Source organism: Falco biarmicus, chromosome 4, assembly GCF_023638135.1.
Source record: "Falco biarmicus isolate bFalBia1 chromosome 4, bFalBia1.pri, whole genome shotgun sequence".
Lineage (NCBI taxonomy): Eukaryota > Metazoa > Chordata > Aves > Falconiformes > Falconidae > Falco > Falco biarmicus.
The window spans coordinates 5,800,134-5,819,739 of record NC_079291.1 but is presented as its reverse complement, the minus strand read 5'-3'; the positions used below and the strand labels follow the sequence as shown (position 1 = coordinate 5,819,739).

The 19,606-nt window shown below is 40.5% G+C and overlaps 1 protein-coding gene across 3 annotated transcripts in view; it reads left to right on the top strand.

Moving 5' to 3' along the window:
* The first annotated feature begins 6,306 nt into the window (after positions 1-6,306).
* Positions 6,307-19,606, top strand: part of TBC1D5 (TBC1 domain family member 5) — a 326,157-nt gene continuing 312,857 nt past the window's right edge. For 2 of the 3 annotated variants that reach the window (XM_056337720.1, XM_056337722.1), the window contains exon 1: positions 6,307-6,514. In XM_056337720.1, the coding sequence (XP_056193695.1) occupies positions 6,487-6,514 (28 nt within the window). In that variant the 5' untranslated portion in view covers positions 6,307-6,486. The remainder of the gene's footprint in view (positions 6,515-19,606) is intronic. The other variant, XM_056337723.1, reaches the window with a different exon arrangement.

Genomic DNA, 19,606 nt, shown 5'->3' with positions numbered 1-19,606 from the left:
CTTTGCTGCTTTCTCCACTTCACTAGCTTCATTCCCTTCCCTCGACCAGGTGTCAGCAGCTGGAGAGAAGACCTGTCACGCCACAGAGGAAGGCCGAGTTCCGAGAGAGCCGTGCTGCTCTGCGGGGAGCGGGGGCAGCAGGAGGAAGCCTACCAGAACTGCATCATCCCTGTCACTTTCAAACTGCTTTGCAATATTTTTAAATAAATGGGCAAGAGAAAGAATTCTTAAAAAGTGCCCTTTCAGTGAGGATCACTGGTTGCCAAGCATTAAGCACACGTTACTATACAGGATAAAGGCTCTTCTAATCATAGGCACTTTTTTATTTTACAGAAGTACAGCTATGACATTAGCCTCGTGCATGTATATGCAACCAGGGCTGGAATTTTTCAGGCAGTTTCTGCAGGCACTTTCAGCAGTGTAACTAATGACAGTATTAGCCTCATAGCAAGTTTCAAGTTGTAAATATTAAAATTGAATTGCACAACTTCAATACAAAAAGACTAACCTTTTCCAACAATGTTTTTATTTAAAGAATTGTCACTTTCAGCAGAGGAACAGATTTTGCTTAAACTAAAAAAAATAAAAAATCAAACAAAATTTTTCCCCAAACTTATCATTTCTAAGTAAAGATAGGACCATCTGCCCACTTACACCAGCTGGGTGTCTGGCCATGAATGTCTGATATTTCATGCCAAATTGAGTAGTTATCAATGGTTTATTATTAATTTATTTATTTACCAAGGGAAAAAAAAATCAATCCACAATCATTTAATTTGTATAGATTGCAATCCCATGTTTTTCCCTCGTTACATTTTTAATGCACCTGAAGAGTCTGGTTGCTGTGCTGGCCCCCAGTTTGAAGCCTAACGAAGTCCCACCACTTCCAGTGGAACTCTAAGCAAATGCTACCCTGGGATTCAGACTATAGTTTTCAAAACAATACAAACATTCACTTATCAAAATACTAATATCAACTTCTATTTGAGTGCTTTATTTATGTATCATATTTAAGTGGCTAATCAGAAGTAATAGCTTATTATAAAATACAAACGGTTTCTTATTTACATAAATAAGGCTTATCTTACTTCTCTTGCCAGTTTTGGCTTCCTTGCTAGCCATCACAGACTGTACTGGCAACCACAGTACCTTCACTGATCTTGCCAGCCTAAGTGGAAATAAATCTGATCTTTATTTTTAAATTGCATTTTAATATTGCTGAAGTACACAAGATTGACTTGAAAATTTTTGACTCAATTTTTTTCTCAGACCAGCCTTTCCTACACAGTTTGGAGTTTCACAGCTCAGTTCCATTGTCATGTTCACTGATTGCAATTTGATCTCATTGCTGTTCCTCAGCACATTGGTGGTACACAGTCACTGGAATTGTAAAAATTAAAGATTTCATCCCTTGCCAATGCAGAATTGCTATTTATTTAGTTTGGGGTCTATTTTAATTTTGACTCATTTGGGGACTTTATTCAATACACTAAGGGCTTGCTTAAACAGGGACACTCAGGAAAGTTAATCCAAAGTAATTAAAACAGTGAATTTAAAGTGGATTAGTTAAACCACATTAAACCCCAGTGTGGACTGGGGTTTAATGTGGTTTAACTAATCCACTTTAAATTCATACCTTTAGTTAATTTGGATTAATTTTCCTGAGTGTCTCTGTTTAGACAAGCCCTAAAGCCCCAATCCTGTAAACAATTTATGCACACGAGTATTTGTATGTGATGCACTTAATTAGCCTCGATTCAGGAAAGCACTTAAGCTCTGCTGAAATCAATGGAACTTAAGTGTCAATGGATAGTTCTGTCTGAATTGGGACCAAAAGCACCACATGCAAAAACGCTGCCCTGGACACTCATATTCACAGGAATCACTGTATTTCTGGATACGCTTACAAGGAACTTTTTCTGATACCCAGTTTATTTTCTTTTTGCCCTTCTGCACGAAATTTTTGTATAGCCTTGCTCGGCTCTAATTAGTTTCTCCACCTCTCTGGGCACTGATCTAACAGCTATGTGGTACATCAGATTATGCTGAAATGACTGTTTCAAGATCAAGAGGCTGGTTTCCTTACATCTTTCAGAGGAAGTGTCACCTGCAGCAAATTTTAGTTGAGCTAGTCAAGAGTACATGGTTCTCTTCATTCTTTCCAACACTAGTTCATCAGTCTCTGCTCCTCTTGCTCACTCCACTTTGCTTGATTCCTGTCAAAATTTTCAGAACACGTTAAGTAGCGCCCCTTTGTCAAACACATAGCGAATATTATAATTTTGAACATAACTGTCAGGATGTCAAGCTATGTATTTTACTAAAAAAGCACGAGGTGTTTGGTTTTCTTCTGGAAGAAGAGACTGCAGTTTTGGTTAGGTATTTGGGAAGCGTAAATAATAACTGGAGAATTACACTGAATCCTATCACTTGACATACGGATTCACTGACAGCTTACCTAAACTCCACTAAACCCAAGAATTTTAGTTACTTAAGACCCATTTCAGTTAAAGCGTTAATACCTATGGCCAAATCATACTGTAATTCAGAATAAAAATATTTTTTTATTTTTTACTTTTTTCCACGTGAAGGCTTAGGTGGAGAGTGAAAAGGATAGAACAAAACTTGTAATTAATTTTTTTCTTATGGTTGGTAAATATTTAAATAATATACAAAAGCAAAACTTCAGAGCAAGTAAGAGAATATTTACAATGGAAACTGCAAGCTGACAATAATGTCAAACAGACTCTACTGGAAAAAAATTCCTCAAGTTTTAAATCAATGTAACTTTGTTCTTAATGGTTGTGTATAGAATACATCTCACTATAGGGTCTAGAAATGCTAGAAGCACTCTACAAGTACTTGTCAGTTTCTTTTTGGCAACAGAGTTGATACAGAAACGGAGCTTCTTTTGACTTACAGGAGAAGGTGCAGTCATTAAAACTTTCCTGAGATTTTATCAGATTCCTGAGATTCCAAAATTTCCTGGATTACAGATCAAATATGAAATTTAAACGACATACCATTACAATTTAAAATACAACTAATATGTGTATGTATAATGACTTAAATTTATTTGTATATGCACACAATAATACACATGTATGCATTCAATAAAATATTTTGTCTTTAATTCACACAAATACATATTACAAATCTATGAAAACTTTTATATTGTTTGCATGCATGAGTTAACTAAGCCAAAAAGTCAAGACTTCTTACTTTATATTTTATTAAACTGGCAAATTTATACCATACTCTTTCAAAATAGATGAAATCCTGCTCCCTAGTTCATATGAGCATAATAGCTTTACACTATAGTTGAAAACCAAATTGGACATCCCTCCCCCAGCAAGGGTTGGAAACTAGAATGTATTTCTAGATACCTTACCAGGTGAGACCTGGAAGGAATGAATACAGGAAGTCAATATTTTCCACTTTCCTTACTCTTGTATTGGCTTCTACCATCACAGGTGTGCAAGCAACGTAGGAATTTTTTGCTATGAATTCCACTTACATTTCAGATGTTAAGAACTTGTATAAAACTGAGCTAGATTACAGACTCTACTAATTAAATAAATAATGTAACTAATAATGTAACTAAATATAAGCCAAGATTTTTCATTATTGCAATGTGCAGCCAAGTAAAATTGTAAAACTCTTTCTAACCCTAAGAATAGTTCAGTCAACACTCAATATATGAAACGTTATTTTCTTCACCTATGCAATGTTTACACATATTTACTTGTGAGTCTGCAGTAGGACATATTTCAAACATAAATTAAGATGGTCTAAGCAGTTTGTTCTTAATACCCCACAATCTTGCAAATACACAAATTAATAATATTTGGGATTTATTTTTCCATTATTGTTGTGCAAGTAAAAGGGATTCATCTCCTTAAAATGTTTTATTGTGGGGTGGAACCTGCATTCATGCTTAAACTGGCATTTTTAAGTGTTATGATGAGCCTAACAATCGATTGCCAATGAAACAAGAATAAACTACTTTTGGCAGATTCTGCTGTTGTTTTTCCTGCTGGCTTTTGTTCTAGCTTTTATTTTCCATGGGAAAATTTTCATATTGAAAATACTGAGAGGGCCAGATCTTCTAAGACATCCCCAAAGTGCACACACAATTAGATATCCTATGCTCATATAATTACTCCAGTAGTTATTTAGACAACTCACAATTGCCTGATTTGAGTACACAGTGGGAGCATGTGCCAAAGGCAGGTTCTTTTTTTTTTTTTTTTTTTTAAATAGTAGCACAAATCTACAGGGTTTTAAGGAAAAGGTGTTGGTACTTCCAGTAAAATTTGTACTTGGTGCTTGGTGAATCCTGCCTGTACACCTGTATCTTCAACATACGATGTGCTACAATTCTTTACATTGCCGTCGTCTCCCAAGCACATGGCACATGCTACTTTTGCATATGTTATCTAAAACGCACTGTATTCCAAAAGCAGAAAATATACATTTCCATGTATTTACAGTGGACAGGTCACTGTGATAGGCACAGAACAACTGTAGATCACTGTATGATTTCTAAATCAAATGCTGTGCCCTGTATTGAACAAAATTACCATTTCATCACTGAGCTGTTCAAAGCACTCAAAACACGGTATTACTAGACAAGAATTACATGCTTGACTGCATGGTTTTTTAAAATCAAGATCTGCTCTAATGCAAAATAAATGTAAGGAGAGACAGACAATGATGATTTCAAACAGAAAATGAAAGGATCTGTTTGAAGTTAACAGATATATGGACAAGCAAGGAAATTCACGTCTACATTTTTTTTTGTCCTGTGCTTATTTCTTTTACATCTACCAACATTTAACTTTAAATGGCTCTTTCTACTTTAAACAATCTGTTGTAGCAAGAAATTTGAATGCATTGCTGTAAAATACTATCATCAGCAGGCCGGAACCTACTTTGGTCTCTCTTTTCTTAATCAAACATCTGGAAATCAAAAACATCTGTAGACTGGCATGGAGATAAGACTTCCTCTCTTAAGCATCTTTGGCAAAACCACATGGATAAGCTGATTATCTTGCCCTGAAAAGGCCCAAAAAGCAAAAAAGTTCCTTTCTGCGAGTAAGAGGAATTTTAAGATATGTCCTCAGAGATTAGATGTAATAAATTCACCATGTAGTTACTCCTAAACTTACAATGTTTTATTCCTGTTTCACATTTCTAGGCATATTTCAGATTGATCACCTTTTCTTCCTACATTGCCCTGACATGATCTAATAGTCAGTGCCAATTTTAGGCTCATCTTTCCAAGATGCGGGTTCACATAATACTTCTGCTTCAGCTGGTATGGATGACGGAGCATGTCTCCAGTTTTTCGCCTTGTACTGGACCCCCAGTGAAAAGCCTGGATCCCCGGCCCATTACCAGGCTTAATTAGAAACCAGAGAACTGTCACAAAGAGCAGCCTAAAACACCGAGCGCTCCACTTAATCTTCAACGTTCACATCAGTCTATTGCAGTTTTCCTTGCAAGAACTGTCCCATACTAGGTGGTGCCCTGCAATAGCTCACATTCCTTCAGGATTTTTAATGAAGGACCAATGCCAAGCAAATGGCAAATTCACCGGATCTCCCCCAAACCGAAGAAAGCGAATCTTTTTGATTAAGCTGATCTCGAAGGTATGCCAGCGACCCATGCCTGCCTTGCAAATGTGTTTGTCTCAGGTGAACCACTACCGAGTTGCAGAAAATCGCGCGCAGGGAGGCGGGTTACGCCACTTCCCAGGACAGGCAGCCCCGGGGCGGCAGCCGGCACCTCCCCGGGCTCCAGCCGGGGCCACCCGGGCCAGCAGGGCCCAGCACGGCCCGGCCCAGGCCGCTCGCCGGGCCCGGCCCCCCGCTCCTTCCACCAGCGCTGCCCCCCGGCCGGCCGCTGGCGGGGAGCGGTGTGCGGGTCCTCGCTGCCCCATTTCAAGCCGCTTCCCGCCCTCACCCCGGCCTTGCGCCAGCGGACACCGCGCTCCGCGGGCGAACAGCAGCGCCTGGGGCTGCCTCGGAGGGCCCGAACACACGGGGAAACTCCGCGCTCCGAAAAGCCCTGGCGCCCTTCTGCCGGGGCTCGCTGGAGGCAGGCGGCAGCCGAGCCGCGCCACGGCCCGCGACGCGGAAAGCCCCGTCCCCCCCCCCTCCCCTTCCCCCGGCGGGCCCGGCTCCCCGGGCACCCCCAGCCCCGCCGCAGCGGGCGCAGGCGGCGGGCGGCGCAGACGGCCCGGGCCCGCGGCGCGGAGGGCGCCTGCGCGGAGGGGGCCGGGGCGGGGGGGCGGTGCCATCGCGCGTCCCCGCGTGCGGCCCGGGAGCCCTTCCCCTTCCCTTCCCCGGGCCTCCCCCACCGCCTCCCCCTGCCCCGCGTCCCTCGCAGGGCGCCGGGCCGGCGCGGGGGTCTGTGTGCCGCGCTGGGAGGGAGGGAGGGAGGCGGGGAGGGGGAGACAGAGAGAGGCTGAGCCAGATCTTCATGCCACTGCAGGCAGCAGCAGCAGCAGGTAAAACCAGCCCCAGAGCATCTGCTCCCCTTAACCCGCTTGCCCCCCTCCCCGCCGGCCGCCCTGCAGCCACCGTGCGCCGGCCCGGCCCCCGCCGAGGCCTTTCCGCGGCGGCGGCGCCTGGTCCCGCCGCCCCCGGCCGTCAGCGGGCAGCAGCGGGGCCGGCAGGGGCGGCGAGGCCTGCGCGCACCCGGCAGCCGCCGCCGCTCCTCGGCCTCCTCGGGCTCCCAGCCCCAGGGCTGCCGGGCGGGGGCCTGGTGCCGGCCCGGGCCGTGCTGGGGCAGGTGCGCCCCGGCAGGGCTCTCTGGAGGCAGCGGCCGCTTCTGGGAGGGGAAAGCAGGGGGGGAGGAGGAGGCAGGTTTGTCACAAGGTTTCCCTCTCTGGATTTGTGGCGGTGGTGGTGGCGGCGATTCTGGTGGCTGAAGAGGGAAGTTAAGGTCTTCATGGGTTTCCCCCCGCCCCCCCCCAGGCCTTGAAAGACTTATTAGAATCTTGGTTTCCCTCCACTTTTCCTGCCCCAGCGCCTCGCTTCCTCCCTGCTCTCACCTCTCTGACTCAGTCTGTGCTAGCTGCCCAGTATATCGCCATCAGTGGTAGATGTTTCACTATCACACTTTTTTTTTTTGTTGTTTTTGTTTTTCTTCCTTTATGATACATTAGTTCATGTGGTATACAAGTCCGGATTTCAGTTCAGGGACTGCAGTGCTCACATCTTAGCTGTTTGAGAGTTTTATACTCTTAGGTTACTGTACCATACCCATTAGTAGTTTAGTTTAGCTACATGTCCTATGGTGTTACACATCCTGGGGGCTTTAAGTCTGTTTTTAAGAAATACTTGTTCCATCCTATTGCCGTAGCATTACTTTACTGGTTTATATGTGTGAAAGTGGTATTTATGTGGAAGAGTCATGTTCCAAAGTCTACTGGGATTGCACTCGGGAGACAATACTCTTCTAGTTCTGCCACTCGGCTCCACAGCATCTATGCACTGCTTTACTTTCAGTAGTCCTGCTTATTTTTCCCTTACAAAGCACTCTGAAACTTGGTTAAAAAGCACCACATAAGAGAAGTATTTGTTTTTGGACCAATGAAACTTCATTAAAGTTGTTGTTTGTCAGTTCTGTTACTTGCCACACACTAATTCAGCTGCTTCCTGATTATACCTTCTTTGTGAAAACTAAAGCTTCCAAAATGTATTCTAAATAAATATGGGCTGATTATTGGTATTGAAAATGTTTTTAAGAATTCATGGGTCATGAAACATACAGTTAAATTAATCCTAGATCCCACCTCTCTCTGAATCATCATCCATTGTTACATTTGCAGCTTGCGGGTTGCAATACTGTAAGATTGAAATCTAGGCAATAAGAAAAAGATATTGTTTGTGGATGATGATTTCAGTTTTTGAAACCAGTCCTTTTTTTCCCATAAATGTAATAATTGTCTGATTTAACAGAACTGTGAATCATCAGTTGTCAAACTTCTCTTTTACTGACACGTGGCCCGTGTACAACCTAAATGCTGCTGTCCCAAAAGTCATATGTATATATATAATGGTAGCGATTACTGGAATTGTTACAGTTAAGGTTATTCAGACTGTCATGTAAACACAGAATTAGACACAGCGTACTCCAAAGAAATTGTTGAGTTTGTAAACTTTTTTGTATGTTTTCTTACCTGAAATAGATAACTCTGCTGCTGAGCCAACAACGGGAGCTTACCCTTGTGTAAGCTGTGAACCTACACGTAATGAATTTCAGTGCATAACAAAGTATGAGACACTGAGCCATTACTGTTTTTACATATGAAGTGCATACTGTGAAGGCAGTGCATTTTTTTCCCCTCTAGATTTTATGATGGCTTCATAATTTAGCTACTGCAGATATGGTAAACTCCTGTGAAAACTGAACATTTCAAAAGATACTAATGGCATCCTTTTGTTAGTGAGATGAAAACTCAAGTCTGTTCTCCATCTTTGTGGATGGGAAGTTGACCAAGTAAGGCTTGTACTGTTAGCTTTGCTTAACGTTTAAACTGACAAGTGAAACATGCAAGAACCTTATTTCACCACCTCAGAAATCTGAGGAAAGCCACAGACTTGATTTTTAACAAATAGTTTTTCAGTTTCTGCAGCAATATTAGCAAAGTTTACTTGTCATACAGAAATGGTTCAGAGCTTTTCTTAAACTACTGTGCCACCTGTGAGAGTGGCACTTGCCTTTGAGAAATGTGAGACCATTCCTCTTGCATTTTTCCTTCTTTGCCTTAGTGTTGACTTTACTCAAATGTTATTATTTTCTCTTTTGTTTGCATTTGCATCTTTTGGACTTTGGTACCTTGTATTAATATGCAAGAACAATGTGATTTGGTGGAAATGTGTTACACATTCTCTGCCTGCCTGTGATTTATACTAATGTAGCGATCATCTTTCCTGTCTCCAGGTTGTTCTTGCTATTATTACTTCATTTTTCACTGGGGAAGGGCTATGCAAAGAACTGTTTTACACTTTGCCCTGGAAGGTATGCTGTTGACAAAGTTTTAGAAAGCTTACTTTGTGCTCCATCTTTAGGATTTTTATCTTAAACTGTTAGGTATGCTGCTGTAATTGACAACAGCTGTTCCTGAGAATTGTGGAGGGTAGACAGTTTCTAAGATAATCAGTTCCTAGTCCATTTGAGGCTTTGTTGATTAGCACGTGTAAGAGCATTTTGGATCAGGAGCCAGTGATGTCTGCAGAGTGCAAATGTGGTATGTTATCTAAACTGTTTGACTTAGACTCTACATGGCTCTGTACTACATAAGCTATAGGTTTTGTGTGCTTTTTCTTCTAACCCTGGAAAGTGCCCAAAGCAGTTGTCTGTAGTCTATAAAGTAAACACAGTTCTTTGGCTGAGTTGTGCTCTCAGAGGAAGAAGGCTGTTAAACATGATAGAAAGAGTTGCTCGCCTGTGTTTGGTTGCTACATTAGTGAGGCTTAAATGCACTATTTTTGATCTTCAAAAGAAGGGGTATAGGGAAATGCATACCATTTCCAGTTTCTAGGAAGGTTACTACTGTGGTCTGTGTTTTACTTAAGAATATTTTTACCAGTTACCCAAGTGTGAGGTTTTTTTTTCTGATGTCACAGCTTCTGTGACCAAATACTTTTAAAAAAAAGGACATGAAAATGATGCAGAGTTTGAGGTCCCTGTCATACTGGATATAATCTTAATCTGATAATTCACATTCTTTTTATTGATGTTGAGTGGAAAAAAAGCATGATTACTCTGAATCTTGTGGGACTCTGTGTGTGACAGTCTTTGAGGAGAAATGGTTGACCATATTTATGACCATATTAACTCTGAGAGTTAAGGAGTAAGAGCCAAGCTGGCGCAGTTAGTCAGACTGCACCCAGACCTTGAAAATGAACAGTCAACGTTTAGCGTATTTTGGCTAAAGGTTGATGAATTACCAAACAGAATAGAAATGCCTCTGTTAATGATTAGATGTAGATTTCCCAAAAGCACTGAGTCGTAAGGTGACCTGAAGTCTGCTTGGAAGTAGTTTGAAAATAATAGGAAGAATCACTTGTTACTGATGTAGAACTGAATGCAGCAGAAAATAGACAGTATCATGGTATCCGGTGTTCTATTGAAACCCCCCCCATATTTTCTTTCTGTAGTATTTAGCTTGAGGAGCTTTTTGTTCTGCTAATGGGCTGGCAAATTGTTACTTTAGGTTTATTAAAGAACCTCATTATCACACTACTAACTAATCTACTTGTGTGTTTGTGAAAAGTTCATGTGCTCGCATAAGTTGACTTGCATTTAGTACTTTATCATGTAGTGGTGCATTAGAGTAGAGATCAAACATATCTTAATACATGAACATTTTACCTTATATATATTACAGCGTCAGTTTTTGTGTCAATGGGTTTGTTTTCTGAACTTCTAGTTGGCTAAGTTTTGGGTTTTTTTTTTTTTGTTTGGTTTTGTTTATTTTTTTTTTAAGTACTTAGAATCTACCATTTACTTCTCTGGATGACTTGTTTCCACCACACATCTTTACCACTATTTAAAAATAAGGCATGCAGTTGTTGTTTGAACACATTTGAATGCATCTGTCATTCACTGGTTCTTGTTACCTTGTTTGTATCAGACTGCCTTAAAACTTCATCTGTCCCTTTGATACCGTATTTTCACTCCTCTGTGTGGTGGGAGTCCCTAGCGTTTAAAGGCAGATACAGATTTTAAAAAATGTAGTTTTAAAAAAGCATCAATAGCTCATAGCTTTGCTGGGCTGACTGCTCTAGGACTCTTGGATAGGTTTAACGAGTATGCTGATTTAAAATCTTTGTGTCTCAGTGTTTTTTAACATCTGATCTGGAACATCTGTTTAACAAATGAGTTGGAAAGAAAATCAATGTGATGTGATACAATTATACCATTTCAAGTCTTTCCAAGTATAAATTGAAATTATTTATTGATTATTTTTTATCTTTCCTTCTGATTTTTAATACTTGTGCCACCTCTGTCTAGTCATGGGCCTCTGCTGTTGTTAAGGTGTTTGTTACTGACTCTCTTGGCTGTGTCATACATGGATGTTTTATGTTTCTCAGTTGCTACACTCCATAACTCTGATGGTGATCCAGCCTCCCCTTTTCTACATTGTTGATCCTGCTTTTTATTTTTTTTTTCACACTTGCTTCTTTTTTCAAAAACATTGGGGGATTTGAATTACTAGGATGAACTGTAGCCAAAATTGTCCTGTTTGTTAGCTGTAGAATTGCCTGACCATAGATAAAAGCCCTCTTAAGGAAGTTTTCATTTTCATTTTTTGTATCTAAAGAGTTTCCTTCCCAATTAGTTTTGTTTGTAACTCTTTTCCCATTCAGAAGTTTTGAAAACTTAGCAATATGACTGTGTATGTGTATTGTATGTTTACAGAGATGTCAGTAATCTCTGTCTGGCTATGTAATGTGATCATGATCAGTAATTCTTAGGCTATACCCAGTTTCTAGTCCAGTGACTTACTTATTTTTAGCTGTTATAATGGGATATATGATAATTTCTCTGTTTTGTTATGGTGAGTGCGGTTAGAAAACCGTTGCTAATGATTTTTAAAAAACTGATGTTTTTACTGTTGGCGGTTTAAGATCCTGAGATACTAGGTTTCATTATTAAAGACTTCAGTTTGACATTTTTCTTTCAGTGCATTACAAATACAAGCTTACAAAGTAAATCCTACTGTTCTCTAGCTTGAGCTGATGGCTGTAACAGACCTCTACTGTCACCACCTTCTGAGTGAGCTGTCTTGTTTAACTCTTAGACCCACATGTAGTCAGTATCCTTTGGTTCTAAACTATCATGTAACGAACATCTGAACAATGTTTCCTGAAACAGGCTTGTGCCTGCTTGATAATAAGTGGTATTTTTATTTGATCTCTAGCTTTTACACAAGTGGACTTTTGGCCTTTTTCCTTTGGGGAAGGAGTATAGCTGTGTGATGTGTATTGAGAACAGACGTGAGTTTTGGGAAGGTGTGGAACTTGTTGAAAGGTTTAAAAAAATCTTTCTAGAACTGTAGAAGTGCATTTTTGCCATTTAGACTTCACTCTGACATTACCATAAGAGTCGTGCCTGGCATCGGATGAATTGCCACCCAGGCTGTTTTGTCACTTACAGTGGTCAACAACAGGTGTTTAAAAGGGAGTTACCAAAAAATTCCGGTTGTGGAATAATTGCTGTGCTGTGGAGCTCCTCAAATTCTTGTCAGTACGATGCTGATCCTGAGTGTTCTTCCCTGTAGTGTTTTTCTGGTTGATATGTAATTTTATATAGGTGGGCGTTTTCATTATCCATGGAAATATGTACTCTTTTTACAGATTTTGCGGTGTTGTATTTATAATCTACCTTCTCAATGTCATGCACAGCACTCCATCCTGAATTGTTGAGTAGCTTGAAGCTCAGTAGTTGCCTGAGCAGCACTGATCATTATTTCTTATCTACTGTGCTCTAGATGTGTCAACAACAAATTTGATTTGCCAGCATGCTGCCCATTTACTTATATTTTTTAACGTCATTAATCTCACATGGTGTTGATGAATATGATCATATTCTGGGTCCTGAAATTTTCCATTAGCACTGGTGGATGTGACCAGTGGCTCCTGCATCCTGTATGATGTGGCTATACACACTTTTTCCTCCAACCTTTGTTTTTTTCCTTCTGTCATTGTTCACAGCAAGGCAACATCTATATCTGAATGAAGATCTGCCTATATTTTGCTGATTGAAACTTGACATGTTGCAGGGGTGAAAACTGTTGGTATCTTTTCTGATCTTCCCCAACAGATTCTCTTTCAAACTTAAGTTTATTTTTTTAAACTGTGATTTGTTTTTCTTTCTCCTCTGCTTTAAAAGGCCTTGTCAGTTTCTCTTCTGAAAGGGCAGTGGGAAGCCTGACCTCTTTTAAAAGTAGAGACTTTTAAGCCTGGAATGGTGTGTTTCATGTTTATTTTGTAATTGTTATGTCAACATGCTTGCTACAATGTAAATCTGTGTAAGAGGCAATTCAGTGTCAGGGTGGTACTTGGACTTCGTTTACCTTTTTGACTAAACTTTATCTGGAGTATTCATGATTCACGTTTGTTAGTTTTGTAGAGCCTTTCATCTATAAATGAAAACAGCAATAATAATTTTCAGTGAGAGGGAAGCAACTTATTCAAGGCCAAACAACAACTCAAAGGGGAAGAGCCAGTCAGAACCCAGATTTTATAATATCCCATCACAGCTAAAACAGGAGCACACTGCAAAATATTTAATAAATCACACAATTTAAATAAGCTTGTTAAATGGGAGAAGTGAAAAGTAATATAAACATTTTAAATAGTAGCCTATGTGAAAGAAAGTTGAGAAGTGAAAGAGTAGATACGTCAGGAGAATAGTACTAATGCTTATGGGACAAATACAAGGAAACACTTGGTATACTTCTCTTAATGTAAATCTGATAGATTATTTGATAATTGTGCTGGGGAGCATAATGGGGTTAGGAATTTCTTTCATGAGAAGGTGGCTCTCAGCTGATATTCATGTTTGTTTTGCGTGTCCTGCTTCCTATAAAACTTGTCTATACTTTCAGCATGGTGGCTTGGACACCTGTAGCATATACAGCCTGTTATTTCTATTGGAACCACATATTTAAAAAAATATATGTGGGAGCCTTGCTTGTTTTCCAGTTATTTATGCATCAGTAGTATAGTCTTTCCTGCTTTAAGCCTGACTCATTTTTAATTTACATCATTTACATGTATGCCTATGGTGCTAATAAATATATCCAGTTTGGGGAAAAGTTAAAAAAATTCAAACACATAACTGTGCAATTCTTTTATTTAGGGGTGTGTGTGTGTGTGTATTTTTTGTAGACTGAAAACTAAACATGGTGCTGCTTGTGATGATACCTTTTAAAGTTTGTTATACCCCATAATCTTGATGTACAATGTGTTAAGCAGTCTAGGCTAATATGCCAAAGATATCACCTCCTTTGGTTTTCACTGTAGATTCACATTTTTATGTAAAGCTTATACTAGTTATAGCCCGCCAATTTTACTGCTTTGTGAAAATGTAGCAGATAATATTGAAAAGAGTCTTTTCATTTGAAGTGTGCAGAAATCTGGATTCCTGTAAATTTAATTTTTGTGGCTGGATGAAAGAACAGTGGTTGAGCACAAGTAGAGGAAAGTGCAACAAGCAGGAAGTTTCTGACTTCCTGTAGTCAGAGGACACTCATGTCCCAGTCAGTGGAAAGGTTTCTTCCAAACACACCAGTCAGTTATATATATTCATTGTGCACAAAAAACATTTAAAGCGTTCAATCAAAAGCCAATGTCTTGAAAGCTAAAAAAAAAACCCTAGCATTTTAGATTAATAGAGTGGGTGAGTTACAGTTATGAGTTGTTGCATTTTTTTTTAAATGCATTTTTTAAAGAATGCAGCTAGTTAGAAGAGATGAAAATGTTTTATGAATGAAAGTAAAGTTAACCTTTTTATTTGTGAATTTACTTCACAGTTTTCTGGGGAGATATGACAGAGTGAAGTGTCCATTGAAATTTTTTTTGCTACGTTGTGTATTACTACAAATAAGTTCTTTTTGGGCAGTTCTCCTTTCAAATGAAAAAAAAAAATAATTAATATAATTGTTCCTATATAGCATTTCTGAAAAATACTGTAAGGAATATAAATATTTTGCACTTGGAACTTTTCCTTTTTTTCACAGGGTTCCCTTCTGTAGTCAGGATGGGTTTAACTAGTAGAAAGCTAGTTTGGTTTTTGGATTTTTGCAGTGGTCCCGACTCTCATTTATTATGCTTCCCATGAGTCTGGATTTGAAGATTACTCAGGTGCAAGATGACAGCTGATGTTCGACTGCAAGTCAGGGAGTTGGAAAGTGGTTTAAGGGATAGAGGTAATGAGATACGTATAGGGCAGGATGTACTTCTCCATTTCCAGCTGATTACTAGCTGTTTGTGGCCCCTTTCATACTACAGATTTTTCAGAAATTCAGTGTATATGGACCCCAGCAGTTTGCTGGTTGCTTTTGGTTTCCATCTTTGGTCAGTGAAATTTATTGATTTGACACACTCTCAAGATAAAAGGTCAAACTTCAGTTTGCAGAGATGGAAAAGCTGGCCAGTCTTCTCTCTCATATTATTTTTGTCTTGAGTCTTAGGTATGTTCTTAGGGTGAAGTGAGAGGAATTCTGTACCTGAGAAGAAATGAAAACATATACTGAACAGATACAAGTTAATGCTAATTTTCAGTAACCATATCTGATGATGTCAGACATATACTTGGTGCAGTTGTGTTGCCTTTACCCAAAAATGCAAAATCCATTTATCACAAGGTTTAGCCCTTGTGAAACAGTGGGGAGGAGCAAAGGACAGTAGCAGCAGCTGTCACTGGACATAGCTCCATTTTGATGTAGTGCATGACTGGAATGGATTGAGGTACACATACAGAATGACCAAGTGGCACGATGAGCTGTTGCAAATCCAGTGGAGATGGTATGTTACTTTAATGGCACTCCTGTGCACACTCTACAGCCACATTGATTGGAGAGGGTCCTAATTTGGTTTTAGTATGTTTACATGTTTTTGTTCTGGTCTTTAGGGATTTTAGATAAACTGTTAAAGTTCTTGTGTCATAGAGTCATTTAGATCAGAAAAGACCTTTGAAATCATCAAGTCCAACTGTAAACCCAGGATCGCCATGTCTGTCACTAAACCATGTCACTGAGCACCACACCTATGCGTTTTTTAAATACCTCCAAGGACGATGATTCCACCACCTCCCTGGTAGTCTGTTCCCATGCCTGATGGGAAATTTTTTTTCCTAATATCCAATCTAAATCTACCCTGTTCTAAATTGGAGGCCATTTCCCCTTGTCCTGTTGCTAGTTGTTTGGGGGAAGAGATGGACACTCACCTGCCTACAACCTCCTTTCAAGTAGTTGTGGAGAGCAATAAGATCCTTCCTGAGTCTCCGCTTCTCCAGACTAAGCAATCCCAGTTCCTTCAGCCACCCCTCACAAGACTTCTGCCCTCCTTTGGACATGCTGCAGCACATCTAAGTCCCTCTTGAAGTGAGGGGCCCAAAACTGAGCGTACTATTCAAGATGTGGCCTCACCAGTGCTGACTACAGGGGGATGATCACTGCACTGGCCTGGTCCTGCTGGCCACACTGTTTCTGATACAAGCCAGGATGCTGTTGGCCTTCTTGGCCACCTGGGCACACTGCTGGCTCGTGTTCAGCCGGCCATCAACCAGCACCCCCAGGTCCATCTCTGCCAGGCGCTTTCCAGCCACCCCTCCCCAGGCCTGTAGTGCTGCGTGGGGTTGGTGTGAGCCAAGTACAGGACCCAGCACTGAGCCTTTATTGAACCTTGTCCAGTTGGCCTCAGCCCATAGGTCCATCCTGTCCAGATCCCTCTGCAGAGCCTTCCTATGCTCCAGCAGATCAACATTCCCCCCAGGTTGGTGTCATCTGCAGACTTACTGCAGGTGCACTCAAGCCCCTCATCCAGATTGTAAATTAGAATATTAAACAGGTCTGGACCCAATACTGAGCCCTGGGGAACATCACTTGTGACTGGTTGCCAACTAGAGGTAGCTCCATTCACTATCCACTCACTGGTCTCTGCCATCCAGCCATCTTTTAACCCAGCATGGAGTACACCCATCCAGGCCATAAGCAGCCGGTTTCTCCAGGAGAGTGCTGTGGGAAATGGTGTCAAAGGCTTTACTAAGGTCCAGGTAGACAACATCCACAGCCTTTCCCTCATCCCTCCCTAGGCAGATCATCTTCTTGTAGAAGGAGATCAGGTTAGTCAAGCAGGACTGGCCTTTCCTAACCCCACGCTGGCTGGGCCTGATGCCTTGGTTGTCCTGCACATGCTGCACAATGGTGCTCAGGATGATCTGCTCCACAGCCTTCCCTGGCTCTGAGGTCAGGCTGACAGGCCTGTAGTTTCTCAGATCCTCCTTCCTGCCCTTCTTGTAGATTGGTGTCACATTGGCTAATCCAATGTCCAGTCTTCTGAGACCTCTCCAGTTTGCTAGGATTGTTGATAAATAATGGAGGGTGGCTTGGTGAGCTCCTCCACCAGCTCTCTCAGTACCTTCAGGTGAGTACCATCTGGCCCCATAGACTTGTGCCTAAGTGGTGCAGCAGGTCACTAACTGTTTCCTCCTGGACTGTGGGGACTTCATTCTGCTCATCCTCATCCGGTCTTCCTGCTTAGGGGCCTGAAAACCCAGAGGGAAGCTGGTCTTGCTATTAAAGACTGAGGCAAAGAATGCATTAAGTACCTCAGGAGTATAGTAGAAGAAAAATATGTAGTCCTATGTATAAGTCAGTATTCAAAACTGGCATATGCCAGGAACTAGAGCATGCTGTTGCTGTTTCATAGCTTCTGGGTGAGACTAGATTTTTACATTAATTTACAGTAATAGTGTATGATCAGTCATGGTTATAATTTCCACTGTGAGTAATTTTATCTGAGAAGAGGGCAAATGTGGGCTGAGTGAACATCATTTTACTCCTGTAACAGTTTACCCAGATTGAGTCTACCAACATACTTTTATCCCATGCTACAATTTTTGTAGGTTGACTGGAGTCCTTAATTTTCTAGAGCTGCTATTATTTGTCATTTAGTCCATAAGCATGTTAGACACCTCCTAATACAGATAGTCTTTTGCCAGTGTTTCAAGGTAGTTTTTTCAGTATCTCCCATTTTCTAGTATGCTCAGAAGCTCCAGACTCACACCATCGCCTTCCAGAAGAAATGAATCAATCTAGCTCAAGCAGTATGAGGTTGAGAAAGAAGAATGGCCAGGTAGAAAATGGGTAACTAGGGCTTAAACCAGTGGGCTGAAGAGGAAAACCTTCAATATAAAGCTTATTAATTGGCATTGAATAGCCTTTTTTTCTTTTTTTTTTTTTTCCCTTTCTTTTAAACACTGTGTTTCTTTTAGATCCCTCTTACTCGTTTCTCTGTAGTCTCTCTCTGCTCTAGTGCTTGCTAGGACTTTCCTGAGCAGGAAGAACCTAGCATAATTCTAAGATTCCACCTTCTGGAAAAATGAAACATAATGTGTCTTGAACCATTGCTGGCCATTCTTCTTTTTTATTTTTTTTACAGTGTATGTCTCGACACTTTGTTTGCCTGAATTTTTTGCATTTCAGGCTCCTCTTCTTCTTTGTTTTCAAGCCGTGTCTAGGTCCAGCGGGAACAGATGTGATGGTAAGATAGTGTCACATGTGGGTTAACCACAGTAGGCAGCTAAGCACCACATAACTGCTTACTAGAAAAGAAATGTGGGCAAGGAAGAACAAATCTATTACCAATAAAGATACAGTTTTAGATATTGAAGCAGGTTGTATTGGCTAACAGTGTTTGTGGGAGTAATGGAAGACACATGCTTTTACAAGGGTTGCCTTAGATTATTGTAAAATGATATTCAATGGTAAAGATGCAAATAAAAATAATGTAAAATTGCTGATGAGAGGCTTGATCATTAAAGACAGCTCTCTTTACAGTTGTTGAAGACTTTGTCAACCATTTAGATGAGCATTTTAGAAGTTGCACACTGTGTAGATTTGATTGGGAGGCAGTTGGATAAGTGGGAAAAATGATGATTTTAGATGTATAGTCAAGTTGATGCTTACATGTATAGATCTTACTAAAAGCAACAATAACAAAGTTTCAGATGAGATGGGAATATATTGGAAGATGAAGAGGGGCTGATGAAGATCACCTCCCCCTTTCAAACCTGAGTAATGGAAAATGGTGACAAAGATGTATTTGATACTGAGAGAGAAAAAGCAGTTGAGGATTTATCATTTTTCTCAAATATTCAGTTTGATTTAGAAAGGTATCTCTAATAGTATATTACACTAAGCTGACACAGTTTCTGATGTGTTTGGTATACTACCTGTACTTTCTCCTCTAAAAATCAAAAACTTAAGTTGCCAGCAAGTCTCTAGATTGCTAGTATTGTATTTCCACTAATGTTTCTTACTCACCTTGACCAGACAACTTCTAAAATTATTATTCAGGTTAACTTCAGAGGTAGCAGTTTCATTTTTTCAACATGATAGTATTTATCTTTCAAAGTCCTGAGTTACAGTTTGCAATGATTTCATCATTGAAGTGTCCTGAACTGACAGCAATAAATTAACTGCCATTTCACTTGAGACTTATTGCTGTCTACAGTTAAGAATTTTGGTTGGTGAAATGTTATGGCCATGCCAATTTTATTTGTGTTCATTTTGCCTAGTTTTGAAGGAACAGAAACAAGCGTCAATTCCAGAATTCTGTTGTAACAGCTAGTATAGGGGTTGTCATGATTCATTGCTCTGTCTGTTTGTAGCATCCACTGGTTACTACGGCTTTCCATGTAGTACCTTCTGATATGCTAACCTCTTCCCTGTAACTTGAGATACATTTCTGTACTTTCACTGTCTTTACAGAGTGTTTCAAAGTATTTACTTTCGTAGTCTGTGCCACCATTGTGATATATTGACTTGAAGACAAGGTAAAGAATTACAGACAGTGAA